This window comes from Myotis nattereri (assembly GCF_964212035.1).
Source record: "Myotis nattereri genome assembly, chromosome: 1".
NCBI classification, from domain to species: domain Eukaryota; kingdom Metazoa; phylum Chordata; class Mammalia; order Chiroptera; family Vespertilionidae; genus Myotis; species Myotis nattereri.
The window spans coordinates 11,249,809-11,269,243 of record NC_138075.1 but is presented as its reverse complement, the minus strand read 5'-3'; the positions used below and the strand labels follow the sequence as shown (position 1 = coordinate 11,269,243).

The following is a 19,435-nucleotide window of genomic DNA, read 5'->3' as shown; positions in this document are numbered from 1 at the left end:
CTTGATGAATTCTTTCATTTGAATTTCATTCTAACCCTCTCTATCAAGTTTACATATCTTTCTTGCTAAAGTGTGATCTAGCACTGATAATGTAAAATTGGCTGCTTTAAATAATATACAAGATTCCTGATAAAAGGCGTTGTTTGATGATGCCACTTTAAACCTGTTAGGGCTTAACAGATAAGCTTTAGAGTTCCTGGCAATACCGATGGCCAACACCCATAACTTACTGTAGGTTGTTGTTTTTTAAATAACTGCTTTTGATCCAAATGGCATTATCTTAATTAAGTTTAATCAGTTATATACTTACTAGGCTTTCCATAAAGAAATAACATAGCTATCAAAAAGCAAAGGAGCCGAAACCAGTTTGGCTCAGTGGATAGAGCGTCAGCCTGCGGACTGAAAGGTCCCAGGTTCGAATCCGGTCAAGGGCATGTACCTTGGTTGCGGGCACATCCCCAGTAGGAGATGTGCAGGAGGCAGCTGATCGATGTTTCTCTCTCATCGATGTTTCTAACTCTCTATCTCTCTCCCTTCCTCTCTGTAAAAAATCAATAAAATATATTTAAAAAAAAAAAAAGCAAAGGAATTATATTAGCCCTCAAATTAACACATATGGTTTTAAAAATATATTAAATTAAAACTCCTAGCACCAATGTCACTCAAAAACCAAAATATTTATGTTTCCCTTTGAATTAGCAAAATCCAGAAAACTTGCTTCATAAAAAAGACAATTATAAATACATCATCCTGCACATATTGGGTAAAATATAAAGAGTGGACAACCTGCCCTAGCCGGTTTGGCTCAGTGGATGGAGCGTCAGCCTGCGGACTGAAGGGTCCTGGGTCTGATTCTGGACAAGGGCACATGCCCGGGTTGCGGGCTCAATCCCCAGTAGGGGGAGTGCAGGAGGCAGCCGATCAATATTCTCTCTCATCACTGATGTTTCTATTTCTCTCTCCCTCTCAGAAACCAATAAAAATATATTTTTTTAAAAAAGAGTGGACAACCCTTTTAGTAAGAGAATTGTTCTCAGGTTACTAGCGATCAAGCCAATTTGAGTTTCTACATCAGACAAATAAGGTCAAAGTTGAAGTATATGCTTGTGAGCTTTTAAAAAAAATGGAGGGCGGCCTGGCAGGTGTGGCTCAGCGGCTGAGCCTTGACCCATAAACCAGGAGGTCACTGTTCAATTCTGCTCAGGGCACATGCCTGGGTTGCGGACTTGATCCCTACTAGGGGGCATGCAGGAGACCGCTGATAGCTTATTCTCTCTCATCATTGATGCATCTATCTCTCCCTCTCTCTTTCTCTCTCTGAAATCAATAAAAACATATTTTAAAAAATTATTTTAAAAAATGGAGGGCAATACCTACCTACTCTATAGTGGCTTAAAAGATAGGGACTGGAGTCAAAACTGGATCTGAATGCCAATTTTCTTACAACACTGGGAATATTACTTTACCTCTATGAACTACCTTTAGGATCCTTACAAATAAAATGTTGACAATGAGAAATGTTTATGTGACAGCATGACTAACAGCCCTGCCAAGACGCCTCTAGTCTACTCTGCAGAACCTGTGGCTGTTACCTTGTGCGGTAAAGGGACCCTGAAGTTGTGAAGGAGGATCTGGAGATGGGGAGACTACCTCAGGCATCCATCAGAGTCCACGGTATGAGATGGGGCTATGGAAGCAACAGGTGGATGTGATGCGTGGAGGGTTACAAGTCGAGGAAGTGGGCACTCTCTAGGTGAAAAAGGCCAGTAAATGGACTGTCCCTTAGGGCCTCCAGAGGGAACCAGCCCTATCTGGTGATGTGTTTGTCCTGTTTAGGTTTGTGGTACTTTGTCACAGCAGCAATAGGAAACTAACAGAGTCGTAAAGCACGAATCCTAGTCCATAAAATGAATTATACTCTAGCACAGTCAAGGGTGTAGTCCCGCCCGCAATCAATTTCACCCAGTCGCAGAAAACAAGACTGCGTGGACTGGGGACAATCTAGCCACCTGTCACCATCGTGGGTAAAGCAACCCAAGATGTCAACTGCATACTGGAATGATAATATGTTTATACTAGTACCTACAGGATTATACCACGAAATAATTCATGGCCTAGTAACTCTTGAATCTAAAAATAGCACCTAATAAATATAACTTGAACCTTAAAAAATTCGGGATGCAATTCCTGAGATCTAACATCAGCCGGAAGGTCAGAGATTGAACGTCTTGGCTGGGAGGTGGCTGGGGGACAGCTGCAAAACCACAGGGGTGGGTGTGGAAGGCCCTCGACCAATCCCACGATTGATGTGTGAATCATCGCCTTCAGCAGATGGTCCAGGCTCTTCCTAAGCTCCCCCCCACCCCCCCCCGGACAGGGATTGCACCACCTCCACTGTAGGTGAGGAGCCCAAGAGGTGAAGCAAGGAGAGGAGCAGGAAGGGCATTCCCTACTGAGTTCTTGCTACAAAGATATTCCTTTTCTGGCTATGAGAACAAAAGGCAAGGAGACAATGAGATGATTTTTGCTTACCCACCTGATGTGAGAACCAGCCCGTCTTTCTGCCTCCCCTTTGGCAGTAGAGCAAAGTAATTAGAAGCTTGCTCTGAAGTTGAGCTGGCTGGGTTCAGATCCCAGCACTTACAAACTGTGAGACCCTGCCCTGTTCCTTAGCTTCTGTGGGTTTCCGTGTTCTTACCTCATTGAGTTACTGCAGGGACTGAATAAGACACTCCATGCAGTGTCTGGTACAGTGCCTGGACCACATGAGGGATGACAGCACACAGTCACAGTTTTCACAGTTAATGATGCTGCTGCCTGGTTTCACCGGCATGTATCACTGTCGGCTGCAGCGCTTGGGGAAATTTCAATGTGGGGAGAAGCGGGCCACAGCTGTCCTGGGACAGGGATGTTACCACAGTACAAGGGGAGGGCCCAGAGCCGGAGACCAGGCTTTCCCAACGAGGTTTTCACTGACTTGCTATGTGACCGTGGACAAGTCTCATGACCTTTCTGAATCCCAGTTTTTTCTTTGGTAAAAGCAAAGTCTATTTCCTTAGATTTATTAAATTTAAAAGGGAGTTTTAGCTGGATTTAGCTCTTGTGCACAGCATTTTGTCTTGAGCAGGGCTGTGTCCCACCCAGACCCAGAGGAATTTCTGCCCTGGAAGACATAGCCTGGAACGGGAAGATGAAAGGGAAGTTTCTTTGCCTCTCTGCTTCCTGTTTGTACTCTAGCTTGCTCCAATTAGGCTTAAGGTTCTCTACGTTCTATTTTAGAAGTAAAAAGAAAGTCGAAGGTTTAATATTCCTGAGTCCTGAGAGGTCTGAGGGACTGAGCTCCGGCGGGAGCAGCTGAATGGTGTTAGCACAGTGCGGCCGGCGGCAGTGGCCTGTCTGCTGCCATGTCATCTACCGCTGCCGCTGAAGGAGAAACGCAGAAGCAAAAGGTCGCACTGGCTTGGGGGTGGGGAAGAGTGTGTGTGTGGAGGGGTTGGTTTCTCTGCCCCCTGTAGTGGCTAGTAATGTCCCATATTTTTAACTCTGACCCAGGAGCACCAACAAAGCTGGTAAAAAAGTAAAAACTCGAATGTGAATTAGTATGCACAGAAGAGGACTGTGGACTACCTGATCATGAAAAACTTCGTGCAATTTCACGATATTGGGGTGTCCTTCACAGAGCTTCAGTGCTGTTATTTCTTTCTGAGTATTGGCTTCCATCCTACGAGATGAAACAGTTAGTCTCTACAAACCTCTGCGCCAAGTTTTATGTCAGTGCTGCTCCAAACCTCATTTTGTTTTTATTTACAGTGTATTCAGAATATAAGTGTCAAAGTATGAGAATGAAGTTTCCATGAAAGTAATGAGTCATACTACCCACCAGAACAAGCAATGCATTATTCTGAGAAAAGACTATTTCTGAGTCAGAAAAGAGCTAATCACACGAAGAAATGGATGCCCTTCTTGCCCGACAATTTGGTAATAAGAATATATGATTATGGAGGTAATAACCAGTTACCAAAACAACCTGCTGGCTCTCAATGCTACCAGTAGGTTGCTAAATAATTATTTTTAAGAAAGTATTTCAAATAAACAACGAATAGGAACGACAACAGCTGCTGAACTCACTAAGCCAGTTTGATTAAATATCACTGCCATGGGAGTTTTCTCACAGGAAAATCAAAAGCCTATCATACTATGATTTATGATTTATGTCTGAAATGGATTCCTTTATCTGAAAATGTTAGAGTAAGAAGTATAATGAATCAATTGAGAAGCCAAATGGCCAAACCTGTGGGTAACAAGCCTTTGAATACACTGTTGATTTCTTTTTAAATAAAAGTCTTAATTTATAGAATCCACAGACTAGGATACTATATAACAAAGGGGTAATATGCAAATTGACCATCATGCCCTCACACAAAGATGGCCATCCCCATGTGGTCACAAGATGGCCACAACAAGATGGCCGGCAGGGGAGGGCGATCAGGCCAACAGGGGAGGGCACTTAGGGGTGACCAGGCCTGTAGGGGAGGGCAGTTGGAGGCGACCAGGCCTGTAGGGGAGGGCAGTTGGGGGTGATCAGGCCTGCAGAGGAGGCAGTTGGGGGCGACTAGGCCGGCAGGGGAGTGGTTAGAGGGTGATCAGGTTGGCAGGCAGAAGCAGTTAGGGGCAATCAGGTAGGCAGGCGGGCAGGCAGGCAGGTGAGTGGTTGGGTGCCAGCAGTCCTGGATTGTGAGAGGGATGTCCGACTGCTCGTTTAGTTGGCAGTCAGACATCCCCCAAGGGGTCCCAGATTGGAGAGGGTGCGGGCTGGGCTGAAGGACATCCCCCCCCCAGTGCACGAATTTCATGCACCAGGCCTCTAGTGAATCCATAAGAGAAAATGCCAGAAATGGTCATACCTTTTGCTGATTATTTTGACTGCAAATGCTTGGTTACTTTTTTTGTGTATGCACTTTCGACAAATTGAAAAACTTCCTTCTCCCAGTGGCTTGTCTTTCAGATCTAGGTCATAGTGCTGATAGAATGGAGAGTCCTGATAGGAGACCAACATCATTTAACTTAGGAAAATATCAGTAACACACATGGGTTAAATAAAACTGCAAAGTAATAGGACATTATTAATGTTAATAAATATAAATGGAATACATGCGTGGATCATCTTCTAAAATTCATCTTACTTTAGCTCATTTCTATGTTCATCTATATCATTGATTTAAGTCACATAATTTTCGATCATTGTAAAAAGGAGCTCATTCACACTGATGTTAATAATTCTCTAGGGCAAATAATGCTATTCCATTTATTCATTTCTTAAAACCGCATCTTGGTCAAATGGTAAGTCTATTAAGTTTACTGGGCTTGAGAATGTTAATCAGTATGAGTATCTAAACCATAAATATGTCATTTAATTAACCACATCTATATACCTTGATCATTGCACTCCTGGCAACATTTGTCGCCCCAGGACGTTCCACTCCTGTGTGACACTGAAGAGGATCTACAACAGCTGCGTTGGGCTTGAAGAGAATAGAAGGAGCAACAAAGGAATAGCCCTAAAACACAAAAGCAAAGGTGAGAATACAGATTTGCAATTTTCCAGTTAAGCATAGACTAGACTGTAATAATTTTTTAAGTCAAGAAAAAATAATAAAAAACACTCAAATATTCAGTAAGATGATTCTAATTTTATTGTATTTGTAATCTAAAATGCAAGATTATTTCAAATTAATAGAAAAATGCTTTCCAGAAGGAGATAATGCCATCTTCTGGTAGAACTAAACCTATTCAAAATTAAAGGCAGAAAAATACCTCTCCTCAAAAAAAAAAAAAAAAAAGCCGCTTCTCTATTTCACACCAAAAATCTGACTCATAGGTGTAATTCTTTTGCATTGCTGATAAAAGTTTATTTATAAACACAACTAACTTCTCAAAAAAAGTTGAGTTAAGGTATTAAGCAAAGTGGTCCAAGTGCCACTGTTTTCCAACTAGAAAAAAAAACAAGTTACATTCTAGTTGGTTTCTAAGTCAGCAATTTTTTGACTCATTCTATTTCCTTAGACTTATTAAATTTAAAATTAAGTTTTAGAAAAGGAATAAAATCAAGTGGCAGAATGATGTCCTGAACCAAAAGTGACATAATGATGGATGATTAATCTGTTCAGGCTAGAAGATTCACTAGTTCAATGAACATTTTCTAAACACCTACTATGTGCCCAGACATTAGTGTCACGAATGTTCAGAGACATGGTCGGATGGCCAGGTGCAGCCATACTTATTTGTGGAAGTCAAAGGAGGGAAGCTATGATGCCACTTAATAGAATATTTCATCTTAAGTCTGATAAAGATTCTTTTCTCAATATAAAATCCTTTCTAAACATTTTTTGAGCAGTTAAGATTATTCACTGAAGACAAAGAATCAGATAACATTATTTATGAACTAAAGAATCCTATATGATAAAAGGCTAATATGCAAATAGACTGAATGGCAGAACAACCAAACAACTGGTCGCTGTGATGTGCGCTCACCACCAGGGGGTGTGTGCAGAACATGGCAGGCGTTGGCTGCAGCAGGATGGTGGAGCAGGTGAGTGGGGGCGCGAGACCAAGGTGGGACGCCAGTTGCTGTCATCGGGGCGAGCCTCTGGTGGTTAATAAAAATTCTTTGCTCCCACTCACCGCCCAGCGCTCGCACCTGCTGCCGGCACCAGCCCTGCTTGTACCCGCTGCTGGTGCCCAGCACCAGTCCCGATCACTCAGCGCCATCAGCAGGTGTGAGCACCTGCCGTGGGCCCTGATTGCCACTGAGGGTTTCTTCACCTCCCCTGCTCCTGAGGGATGATCGGGGCAGCAGCCGCTGCTCACACCAGCTGCTGGCGCCGGCCCCAACTATTCCACGCCGTCAGTGGGTGCGAGTGGGGCAGCGCCCATCAGCACATGGGAGCAGCAGCAGCAGCAGCAGCGGGGCTGTCGGGAGACAGGGGACCAGGGGCCATGGTGGGAGGGGCCAGGCGGGGGCGTGGAGGGTTGGCCGAGACCCGCCCCTATGCCTACTGCAGCCTCAGGGTCCACAGTTCCTTTCAAGGTGCACTACGTCGTGCACTGGGCCCCTAGTTTTTTATATAAATAGGGATAAAATAAAGTAGTATTATGTTTTCTATAAAAGAGCCTGAACTGAAATAAAATTTCAGGGATAAAAATCAAGTTTTTCTATCAAAAATAAGCACATAAACAATGTTTGCTATTTAACAAACCATAAGCTTTAGTTAACAATGTTTAAATCGCTGTATTTAAAATTTTTGAAGATTCAAAGCATGCGTGGCCAACGCACATGCGCAGCCCGGAGCTCACCTGAAACAGCCTCTCGGAGTTCTGGGGCAGCGCTGCTGGGGAGTAGGTGGGATCCATTTCTGTGAACTCTTCCGCAAAGTTACTCACATCTAATTCATCTCGGATGACTGGCTTAAATGGTGCGGGCACTTTTTTGGCAGCTAAATCATCCCAATTTATTTTCTAAAACAGAGGAAGAAAGTACAAAATAGAAATCAGCAAAGTTGAAATATATTTTCTAAGAATAACAAAGCCAGATTAAGATTTTAATTGATCATAGAAAGAGGCATATATTTCAAATTAATGATTAAATATATATATTTATAAGCATGAGTACATTTTCTGATGGCAGCTTAGCAGAGCCTGACATGGAGTCTCATCATGTCCTCTAGGGGGCACCAGGGCACCCTAGTTTACCCTTAGGGACAACAGAAAAGTAATTTTTGTTCTGAGCCTCCAGGGAAAGGTTAAGCCAAAACAAAACAAAACAAAGCAAAATAAAACAAACTCTAATGAAGGGCTTTACGAAACCTGGTGAGGATTGCTATGAAGTCTAAAGGCACATGCCTATTCTCTAGAGGCAGTGTTACTTAGCTTTCCTACTGGTCATCTCAACAGATCAGAAAATAAACTCAGCACAAGGCATGTATTTACTTACATCTATAAGCTTAAATGATACTATCATACTGATGACTCTTTCTCATTCCACTGTATTCATGCCTCTTAAACACTGCCTCTTCTCTTCCCATGGGATAATCCAAGCCCCCTTTCCAAACATAGCAGACACTTATTGTTTGATAAATTCTGCTTTATATTATTCAAATGCAACCCTCTGCTCTTTTTTTTTTTAATGCTCCTTTTGTCACTTAACACATCAGATAATGCTTTACTAAACTGAGTGTCAGCCTAGAGACTGAAGGGTCCCAGGTTCGATTCCAGTCAAGGGCACAGGCCCAGGTTGCAGGCTCAGTGCAGCAGATCGGTGATTCTCTCTCATCATTGACGTTTCTATCTCTCTTTCTCTCTCTCTCCCCCTTCCTCTCTGAAATCAATAAAAATATATTTTAAAAAAAAAAAGAAAGAAAAAGCATTACCAATTAGAACAGTGAGATGTTGTCCACTGTAAGATGTATACTGATTTCAGAGAGGGTAAAATGTGAAACCTGCATTTCTAGGTTGGTGACATTGTGTAAGTTCAATCAACTAACATAAAATGTCTTTATTATGCCCTCTTGTGGAGGCAATGGAGATAAAATCATGAAGTTGCTCAAATTTTTCAACTAGAATGGTTTTAGAGATCATTTATCTACTTTATTCGACCCAGATGGGAATTGAACCTGGGAATAAGAATTAACCATTTCACTTAAACATTAGCTAGTGGAAGGGTCAGGATTTGAACACAGTCTCTTGACTTCCTACTAGTGTTCTTTCCTCTGTGGCTATAATGTTTTCCATTTTATGATTTGTGCTTGGCTACTGTACATACATTAGGGGAAACTTCTAGAGTAAGGAGGTAAAGAAATATGTTGTTAGCAGGAGAATGTTTAGTATATAGAAAATTGAATGCTATTATAACCCTTTCACCTCTACTCCATTTAGGTCTTTAAAGTAGAATTCTGGTTTTTCCTTAAGTGTCCTTATCATTTAAAAGGTCAAGGTAATTAAATAACCTAAAATTACTATTCCAAGAATTTTCTCTAATATGAAGGATATATTGTAATATTCACAAATACAGGGAGTTGTGGAGAGAAAAATTCTAGGAAAATCTGATTGGAGATATTTTGTTTGAATACTTTTTTGAATTTTATCTTATTAATTTTTGAATCAAACTCCTGAACAAGATATATGAAATCATTTGTTCAAATGTTAACTTTTCTATGCCACATGAATCTATGAAATGTGCATACTTGAGAAATTAATTTTATTCTAAATGTGTTTGCCGCTATGGTCAGTCTCTACTGAAATAACTGCGCTTTTTTGAGCACAGAAGTAGAGATAATTCTTATTCTCAATCACTATTTGTTCTTCCATATTTAAAAACAATAAATAATGCGAAAGCTTACTCTACAGCAGTTTTTTCTTTGCATTGGTAGCTATTTTTGTTTGTTTTGGTGCTAATAATGTAAAAGTTCAGTTTGCAGAATAAAAATAAAACTTGGATGTCCCTTTAGACCAGAAATATTTAGGTTATGCTTGTTGATATGATGAAATTATTTAAAAGCCAGAAGCTCAAGGTATTACAAATCAAGGTCATAGTATCCCAAGTTGACCATTTAGACTGAAATAACTGAAACAGCCAACTCAGTCAATTCAACACCCCCCCCCCCCCCCCCCCCCAGTTATCTAACATTTTCGGTTTGTTTTCGTTTTTTGACAAAATTGAGCAAACTGAGTTGAGCAGCTGTGTTAGTATCCTGTGGTGTGGTCTCATTAGGCTTCTTCAGGACAGGAAAAGCACTTTCTCAAGTACAAAGAAAATAAGAAATAGGGAGATTTCTGAATTCTCTGAGATTTCTCCTGGGAAAAGAAGAGATAAAATCACTATCTAAAAGGTACAACACAGTGGACCATGAACTGAGAGAGAAGCAAAACATATAATAAATGTCTCCTTAGTTCATATGCCTAAATCTTGTGATCATAAATGGAAATACTCAGAAACTCTAATCAATTAGTATGTAAAGAATCAAATGTTATTATGATTCCCCCAACTCCTGCTTCATTTAGGGAGAAAGAGACCACTTAGGTCTCTACCAGTCGAATTTTGATCGTTCCTAAAGGGTCCCTGTCACTTAAAAAAAAAAAGTGCCATGTACATGAAAATAGGGAGAAAACAACTCAAAAGAGACCATGTTCACTCATTCCACCAAGAATGTTGAACAGTGAAAACAGCAGGGCATAGATCTGCTCAATCACTTTCACCTGAAAAAAGAGATGCTCTTTGATTTCATCTGCATCACGCGGACCACATCCCAATCTTTTCTTAGGATCTTTCATCAGAAGACGCTGAATTAGGTCTTTAGCTAAAGCACTCATATCTTGGGGGTACGGAGGCTCACTTTTTAATATTCTCCTGTAGGCAGATAAAACTTGTGGTTAAAACAATCAGAGGACGAAGTGATAGTGACGGTATTCTTAGCAGAAACAAGAAGCGCACAATGCACTTGGGAATTGAACAAATGTGAAAAACATACACAAGGATATTTAAAATATGAAATCAAATTTCTGAAACTTAGCAAGCAGAAACAAAATGTACTGGATCCTTTTTCAATATAAATCAATCCCAACACGAAGCCATCACCCAAATATTTAATTGGGAAGAAATGAAAAGACAAGACCTTGGGGCCAGACAAGACCACCTACCTATGGACTAAACCCTACGATGAAAGATTTCACAATGGAAGCAACTCTTAATAAATTCAGGGAAGTGAGTTCAGTATCCCGATTTGAAAGGAAAAACGAAGCTGTGAACCATACCCGCCTCTCCTGTCTTTCCCTGCATCCAGCAAACAGAAGGGCCAGCGGGAGTGCAGCAGGAGGAAGACAGGCGGGGTGGGGCGTCAGACCACCTGATGTGGCTCTGCTCTTGATATCTGAACAACCCGGGCTTCTGCTTCACTTCCTACCACATGAAACAGACAGGCAAGCTCTGGAAGGCAAGTGCCACTCAAGGGCACAGTCAAGTCTGCTCCTTATTCTGGAAAGTAAAAAATGAAGATAATCCAGCCCCTTGATGAAATATCTGAATTTATTCTAAGGGCACAGAAGAGAACAATCCAACCAAATAAATGTACTTTTGCCCCCCTGAAAAGCAGATCAATAATTTCATGAGAAAGAAAGAGTGGAAGGAACATAGAATTTAAGAAGCTTAACACAATCATGGAAATACACAGTTATTCATTATTTGGGTTTACAAAAATGCCCCCTGTTGTGCATTAAAATACAAATAAGTTATGGGTCAAAACAGGTAAGTTTATAAGACAGTACAGTGTGGTAAGAACATGGACTTTGCAGCCAGACTGAGTTCACTCTCAGAGTTAAACAAGTTCTGCTGCTTACTGGCTGTGTGACCTTGAGGCAGTTCATCTCTTTGTATCTTGATTTTATCAACTGTAAAATGGGGATAATAACATTATCTACCTGAAATGGGTATTACGGCGTTTAAATGAGCTAAGATAGGATGCACAGCACGGAGCACAGCAAATGCTTGATAAAATGAGCTACTGCTATCCTATATAATAAAAGCCTAATATGCTATGTGCCCAGTAGTCCGGTCAGCCATTCAACCAATCAAAGCATAATATGCTAATGACATGCGAAGGCTGCTCAACCACTTGCTATGAGGTGCACTGACCACCAGGGAGCAGACAGTTGACCAATCACTATGACGTGCACTGACCACCAGGGGGCAGGTGCTCCAACTGGTACGTGAGCTTACTGCTGGGGTGCCTCGGCCTGGCCTGTGCCCTCTTACAATCCAGAACCCCGAGGGAGATGTTGGAGAGCCAGTTTCAGCCTGATCCCGCAGGCCAGGTCGAGGGACCCCAATGGTGGATGAATTTGTGCACCGGGCCTCTAGTACTTCCATAAGTGGAGACTGTAGCAGGTAGCCTCTGAGAATCTGTAAAACAACAGTGGAACTGTAAATTTTTACTAAAAACTCCAGCAGTGCTGTTCATTGCAAAGCTACTTCAATTTCTAGCACTCCATCTGGAGAATGTAGGGGATGACGGTAGAACAAGTGAAAAAATGAGCAGCGCCCTCTTTTCATCTCAATTCTTTACATTCTTCCATTGCTCACTGCTCGGCAGGATTTTCAGCATCAGAGACAATCCTCCCCTCAGATCAGGCGCCCGCGTGTCTGACAGAGAAACCGGGAGCCCTGTCCTCAGGGAAAAACAAGCAGTGCCTTTTCCATTTCCCCACCTTGAATGTGCCTCTGCTCCGCACGTAGGAATGTGCTGTGCAAGAGGATCAGAATAAAGACACATGGCTGCGGGCATTCTTCTATGAGCCCTGGACTGACATCCTCTGAGGTTCTGATTCTAGACCAGTGATGGCGAACCTGTGACATGCGTGTCAGAGGTGACACGCGAACTCATTTTTTTGGTTGATTTTTTTGTTAAATGGCATTTAAATATATAAAATAAATATCAAAAATATAAGTCTTTGTTTTACTATGGTTGCAAATATCAAAAAATTTCTATATGTGACACGGCACCAGAGTTAAGTTAGGATTTTTCAAAATGCTGACACGCCGAGCTCAAAAGGTTCGCCATCACTGTTCTAGACTATTACTTCCTCAACCCCAGTCATCTGCCATTGACTGCAAGCCGACTCCGTGCTGGTCACTGGGTGCCGGGGTCCAACCCCAGCGGGTCCAGGGGTCCCCAAAGGTGTGGACGGAGTCGGCGAAGAAGGAATGACATGGAGGCAGCGTTCAGTTGATCATCATAGCCGGGTTCTCTTGTCAGGGTCTCCTGCCAAGTTCTGGTCTGGATCTCCAGCGAAGTTCTGGCTAGGATCTCCAGCCAAGTTCTGTGTCCATGTTCTCTTGCTAGGTTCTCCAGCCAGGTTCTCCAGATTCTCCAGCCAGGTTCTGTAGCCATGTTCCCTCGCTAGGTTCTCCAGCCAGGTTCTGTCCAGGTTCTCCAGCCAGGTTCAGTCACCAGGTTCTAGTCAGGTTCTCTTGCCAATTTCTGTCGTCAGGTTCAGTCCAGGATCTTTTGCCATGTTCTCTCCAGTGAAGTTCTTCTGTCTGTAGGTTCTGTGTAGGTGCTGTCTTCTTTCTGTCTCCTAAGTTCTGTGTCTTGCTGTCTTATTACATCTGTATTTATACCAGTTGATTCAATCCTATCAATCTCTATTACAAAGGTTAGGGCGTTTCTTATCTCCATTCCAGGGAGTAAAGATTATGTAGCTTAAGCATGATTGTTCATAGTTAAAGTGATTAATTACCCGCCTGGCACTTAGTTGAGGGGTTTTATTCCCTCCCTAACTTCAGGGAAAAATTCCTACCTGGGGAAACAACCTTTCTAGGAGAGGCATCCCCTCCCTGACTTCAGGGAAAAATTCCTACCTGGGGAAACAACCTTTCTCGGAGAGGTGACCTTGGTTAAAACACACAGCGCTAAGGGGAGCAAACATATTAAGAACAGTATGCTATATATGCCAGGTCCCTTGAAACAGCAAGGATGGACCGGCTCCCAGCAACTGGGTAAAGAAGTGGTCAGTCATGTGGACCCATGGTGGGTTCAGCCACAAAAGGAGGGGCTCTGAGAGAGCAGTGAGCGCCTGAAAACAGGGATGGCCCACCGAGATGCCAGAACTGGAGGGGGAGCAGAAGGAGACCTGTGTACACCCAGGACACACAGAATGCATACAACCAGGGTGGGTGGCAGGTGCAGGCAACTAGAGTTCTAGATTTGGACGAAGCAGGGATCAGGTTGGGAAGAAACTGAGTAGAAATCTGAAGGAATTCCCGTTGAAAACATGCTGAGGGAACATGGAGAACAGTATGGCAGCCCCAAGTCCTCGCCTTTCCCAAGTGAAAATAAGATGGCCAGAACCAGCAGCAGTAGAGCCTTGCAGACGATGAGGCACCACCACCCCAGCTCGGAGCAGTGAGAGCAGGAGCCACGCAAGAGATTCCTCCTCGATGTGGCGGTAAATGAGTGCCCCGGGGTCTCCTCAGCCTGTTCCTGGTAGGACACTCATGCCAGGAAGAGAAGCAGAAATTGGGGTGGGGCAGTAGAGAGAGAGGGCTCCTAGCAGGCTTAAACCTTTTCTCCTAGGAAGATGACCTTGGGTTTACCTTCTTACACAGTTTCCTTGAAATGGATGAATCACATCAATGTGAAATGTCAGCCATGCCTGGTTTTTGTGAAATAACCCGAGAGGTGACCTGCACCTGGCCGGAGAGGTGGGGGGAGGCACGTAAGCCCTGAAGGTTGTCTGGCCCAGGGCTGTTAAAATACTTCCAGCAAACTGTGTGTTATCTCTTATCCCCAAGGTGTCCATGTGGGGGCTTGGCAGCTGCGCTCATGGGAGCCATACGATGCTGTTTCCATGTTGAGCTTCCCATGCTGGGGTAGTCCGCACCCACCCACTTGATCTCATCGCTAATGGCCAAGCGTGCCTTTCTGGGCAGGGAGACCAGGCCGAGGCGGTAGGCAGGACCCTGATGAAGCCGTGTTTGATGTTGTCATGCTGATTCACTCTGCTTCCCCACCTGTGTCCTGCTAGAAAGCTAAGTCAAATTTCTGCCCTGTGTTTCATTTGGGGCTCTAAACCCTTCACCATCCTAGAGAGTGCTTCAGAGGGCAAATGAGTAATACAGTATGATCCAGCTCTACCCCATATGCGAGTGAAGCAGACGTAAATGGATCTAAAGGATGATGAAAAACAAGAAAAAGAAGGCTGAAGAATATGAGTACCAAGGGAGGGTCATTTCACTCTAGTCTCCAGCTACCACAATTGGTTCGTGTGGAATAATGTGTAGATGAATAGCTACTGTGACACACATTAATAGATTTGGGAGTAACCAGCAGAAAAAAAACCCCAAAAAACCCTGGGAACACAGATGTTGCTATTGGGTACATAATACCTAAAATGAGGAAGAAGAGAAAAAATTGAATAGTACCTTGGGAATCGAGAAGGCTTCTTAAAATATGCCAATAAAGGATTTGATCATAAAGACGTAAGAAGGATAAGAAATCCAAGGAAAAAGGAAATATAATCTTTTAAAAGAGGGTAAGATACAGTAATATTGTAATTACTCTATATATAACTCTGAAAGCAACACATCTATAAACAGAAAAAATTTTTTATTACAAACTAGAGGCCCAGTGCATGGATTCGTGCACTGGTGGGGTCCCTTGGCCTGGCCTGTGGCTCTCTGACATACCCTGAGGGGTCCCGGATTGCGAGAGGGTGCAGGCCAAGCCAAGGGACCCCACCGGTGCATGATCAGGGCCGGGGAGGGTCCACAGGAAGGCTCCAGGGTGTGCGCCCAGTCCAGATTGGCTGAACCCCAGCAGCAAGATAACCTACCAGTCAGAGCATCTGCCCCCTGGTGGTCAGTGCATGTCATAGCTACCAGTCAAATGGTCGCTTAGGCTTTTATATATACAGATGAGCTAATTCAAGGTGTTATTGAGTAATTAACACGGATAAAATGTAAAAATTCAACAAATTACTGCTAGATTTTGTTTTAGAATATTGTATCATCACATGCAAAATCAATGTATTAAAATAATCACCTGAAAAGAAAGCACATCTTGGGAGGACAAATAAATTAATCACCTAAACCTTTTGTAAAGGACACATGGTAGACAGACTTCTCAGATGGTCCCCAATAACCACTGTCTCCTACCCAACATCAACAAGAAAGATGACATGCTGCCACTTTCATGATCAGTTTAAAAATGCCATCTTCCTAGCAGACTCCCTCTACTGCCTTCCTAGCTTGCATGCTCTGAAGAAGCAAGCTACCATGTTGGACAGGCCAACACGGCAAGGAATGGAAGGTGGTCTTCAGCCAATAGCCAGCGAGGATATGAGGCTTTAGTCCAACAAACCTGCGGAACCGAATCCTGCCAACAACCCATGCGCTTGGAAGCGGCTCCTTTCCCAGTTGAGCCAACACTTTGCAGCCTAGGAGTGACCTTGAAGCAGAGGACTTAGCGAAGCTGATCCACAGAAACTCTGAGATAATAAGTGTTTTTAGGTCATTTGTTTCCTGGCAATGGATAATGGATAACTAATACAAGGCCAGGCAATAAATACTGTAGGCTGGGAGAGCTATACGGTCTCTGTGGCAACTATTCAACCCTTTGGCGGTAGCAGGAACACAGCCAGAGATGACAGCAAATGAAGGAGCACGGCTGTGTTCTGATAAAATGTTCCTGTGGGCACTGAAATCCCACTTTCATGTAATTTTCACATGCCACAAAATACTGTTCATCTTTTGACTTTTTCAACTATTTAAGAATATAAAATCCATTCTCTTTTTTTCTAAACTGTAAGAGAAAATTTAAAAAGTTACAGAGGCAAAAGAAGGGTCCTTGGAGTTTAGGAGAAAGGTAAAGCTAAGGCGCCTGGGGGGAGGAAAGGGAGTCAGAAAGGCACCTTGTGCTCCCAAGAGGGGGAGCTGCTAAAATCCATTCTTAGCTCAGAGGCCACCCTCAGAAGATAGGCAGCAGAATGGATTTGGCCCAAGGGCTGTAGTCTGCCAACCCCTGACCTAAATAGCACAATTAGAACTTTTGTTTAATATTATTTTGATACCACTTAGACCTGAATTTAATAACGTTATGTTTATAATAGTACAATGAACATATTAAGAAAGCATACCTTATTGATAGAAAATGAGGGACCAAATAAATATTTCTTGGCAAACATTTTCTACATTTCAAAGGCAGAGAAAGTGAGACAAACAACCCTGTCAGAGATGATGGAAGAGCCACAAACAGAAGCTCTGTGTCCTGGTTCCTAGGTGAAGGAATATTCAATCATCATGTTTTACAAAGCTCCAGCCAAGTGCAGGGCATGTGCTTGGAGGGGCAGGCAGAAAAATCAAAGGAAGTCCCAGTTACTGGATGGGTGGACACCTCCCCGTGCAGCAGTAACATACACCGTAACAGAAGTTCTACACAAGGCAACAGAAGCTAGTAGGAAACACATTTGTAAGAAAAGAAATAAAAATAAGAGCCCAGCCAGTGTGACTCAGTGGTTGAACTTCAATCTAGGCACCAAGAGGTCATGGTTTAATTCTCAGTCAGGGCACATGCCTGGGTTGCAGGCTTGATTCCCGGTGAGGGGTGTGCAGGAGGCAGCTGACTGATGTTCTCTCTCATTGATATTTCCATCTCTCTCTCCCTTTCCCTTCCTCTCACGCTCAAAAAATAAATTAAAATATATTTAATAAAAAAATAGAGACTCACAGAAAGCTAAAGAGCAATCATTCAAATCTATAATATTGTCAATTTAGTATGGTCCAAAATGGTACCAAGATAGGAGTCGGGAAATGATTTCATATAAACGGTAAGAAAACTAGAAAGGGAACCCTAGGTAAAACTACTTTCAAATACCTAAAGCAACGTCTGGGAGAAACAACAGAACTTCCCTCTGTTTTCAGAGGACAGAACCAGGACTGACATGCAGAGGTTAGAGGAAGGTGATTCCACTTATTTTAAGTGGGGAGAACTTCTATACCACTAAGATGTTCTGTTGAAGGGGCTTCCTTGAAAATGCCTATACATCATGCCGCCCATTCATCGACGGTACTCAGACAGAGGAGATGACTATCCGGGACACTGATGAAGGATTCTTACATCACTGAGAAGGTTTTATTCTCATTCTAAATTCTTTTACTTTGTAATTTGATGGACCAGAAAAACAATCTTGTTCTGATTTTAGGCTACCTGTAGACAACAATAGGCAAGCAGATAACTTGGAAAATCTATTATTTTGAAACATCTCAAGTAAAAACTATAAAAAATATGCAGAGTTCAGGGAAGATCACAATCATTAAGGAATGAAAGAACTAAATGATGAGGAAAAGCCCCAGTTAATTAGGACATTTGGGGATAAGACAATGATACATTATTTTAAAAAGAACAGACTGAAAGATTTTACACCAGAAAAGAAAATCAGAAGGATTATCTTGAAAGGGAAAGGTAACGTAAGATAACGTAGTTGTCGCATTGTTTATAAATTTCAGGAACAAGAAATAAATGCCACAGAAAACCATGGAACCATAAGTTAACACCAGGTTTTAAACAAACTATTAACATGACAAAGTGAGTAATTGATTAATTAAAGGGAAAATCCTATCTGAATTCTTGAAAAATCTGCTCTAGTTTTAAGATTTCAAGAATCTGACACAGGCTCTCTTTCTCTTTCTAAAACCTGAACGCCAACTGATTGAGCTAAAGGCAGTTAAGAGCAATTTAAATTTGAACAACAGTTGGTTCAGAATGTTCCTGCCATCACAACCAACAATATACTATCTCTCTGCAGGCAGCGCTGTGCTGGAGAGAAAAATCACAAAGAAGATTGCTTGTGTCATGGGATCCAGATGAGGGGACTCACTCAGAGGAGCCACTACTTAATGCTGTCAGGTTAAGCCCACCCTTTGCACCTGTCACCGTGACAGGTATGACCTTGCAAAGGGACCCAAATTCTCAAGACTGTAGCCAAGGTTTTATGAAATTCTGAAACATTTTCAAACCATTAAAAAGCCCATTTAAAATAAGCCAAGTCATATTTAATATTTTTAATAATTGATCATTTTAACTATGAATTTAACAAGAAATAGTCCTATCCCTTAACTTGGTATTAACTAGCTGGGACAGCAAGAAATTATTTATATGTACTTCCTAATCTTTCCTGTAAAAGGTTCATTTAAAATTTTCAATTGAAGTAGAATTGATGTACAACACACTTCCCACATACAAAGTAGACAACTTGATCAGCTTTGATGCATGTGTACACCTGTGAAGCCATCACCAGTCAAGATCATGAACATACCCATCACCTGCCAGAGTTTCCTGTGTCCCTTTGTCATCAACCTTGCACTCCTCCCAGTCAACTGTCCCTCAAAAAAATTCCCACACCTGAGCCAGTTTGCCTTCCCGGTACCTCCTGAATGAAGAGGGTGGGTCAGTTTGAGAAAGGGGCCCGGAAATGTGTGCTGTTAATCTTTCTCCCAGACTACCCCAAAGGGACCTATGGCCTGGTACCAGACTAACTGGACACTGGAAAAAGGAAATAATCAGAATGTAAAAGAATTATGAGGCACTGGTTCTGAACTGACACTAATTCCAGGAGACCCAAATGTCACTGTGGCCCACCACCAATCAGAGTAGGGGCTTGTGGAGGTCAGGTGATCAATGGCGTTTTAGCTCAGGTCCATCTCACAGTGGATTCAGTGGGTCCTGAACCATTCTGCGGTTATTGCTGTAGTTCCAGAATGCACTGGAACAGACATACTTAGCAGCTGGCAGAATCTCCACATTGGTGCCCTGACCTGGAGAGCGAGGACAATTATGGTTGGAAAGGCCGGGTGGAAGCCATTAGAACGGTCTCTGGCCAGAAACATAGT

The 19,435-nt window shown here is 42.6% G+C and overlaps 1 protein-coding gene across 1 annotated transcript in view; it reads right to left on the bottom strand.

The window, feature by feature from the left end:
- The window catches only part of RPS6KA5 (ribosomal protein S6 kinase A5), a 132,273-nt gene that overhangs the window by 15,030 nt on the left and 97,808 nt on the right, over window positions 1-19,435 (bottom strand). The window contains exons 8-12 of the mRNA XM_081097434.1: window positions 10,252-10,402; window positions 7,354-7,515; window positions 5,433-5,558; window positions 4,905-5,038; window positions 3,628-3,721 (exon numbers count right to left, since the gene is read on the bottom strand). Coding sequence (XP_080953560.1) covers window positions 3,628-3,721; window positions 4,905-5,038; window positions 5,433-5,558; window positions 7,354-7,515; window positions 10,252-10,402 — 667 coding nt within the window. The remainder of the gene's footprint in view (window positions 1-3,627; window positions 3,722-4,904; window positions 5,039-5,432; window positions 5,559-7,353; window positions 7,516-10,251; window positions 10,403-19,435) is intronic.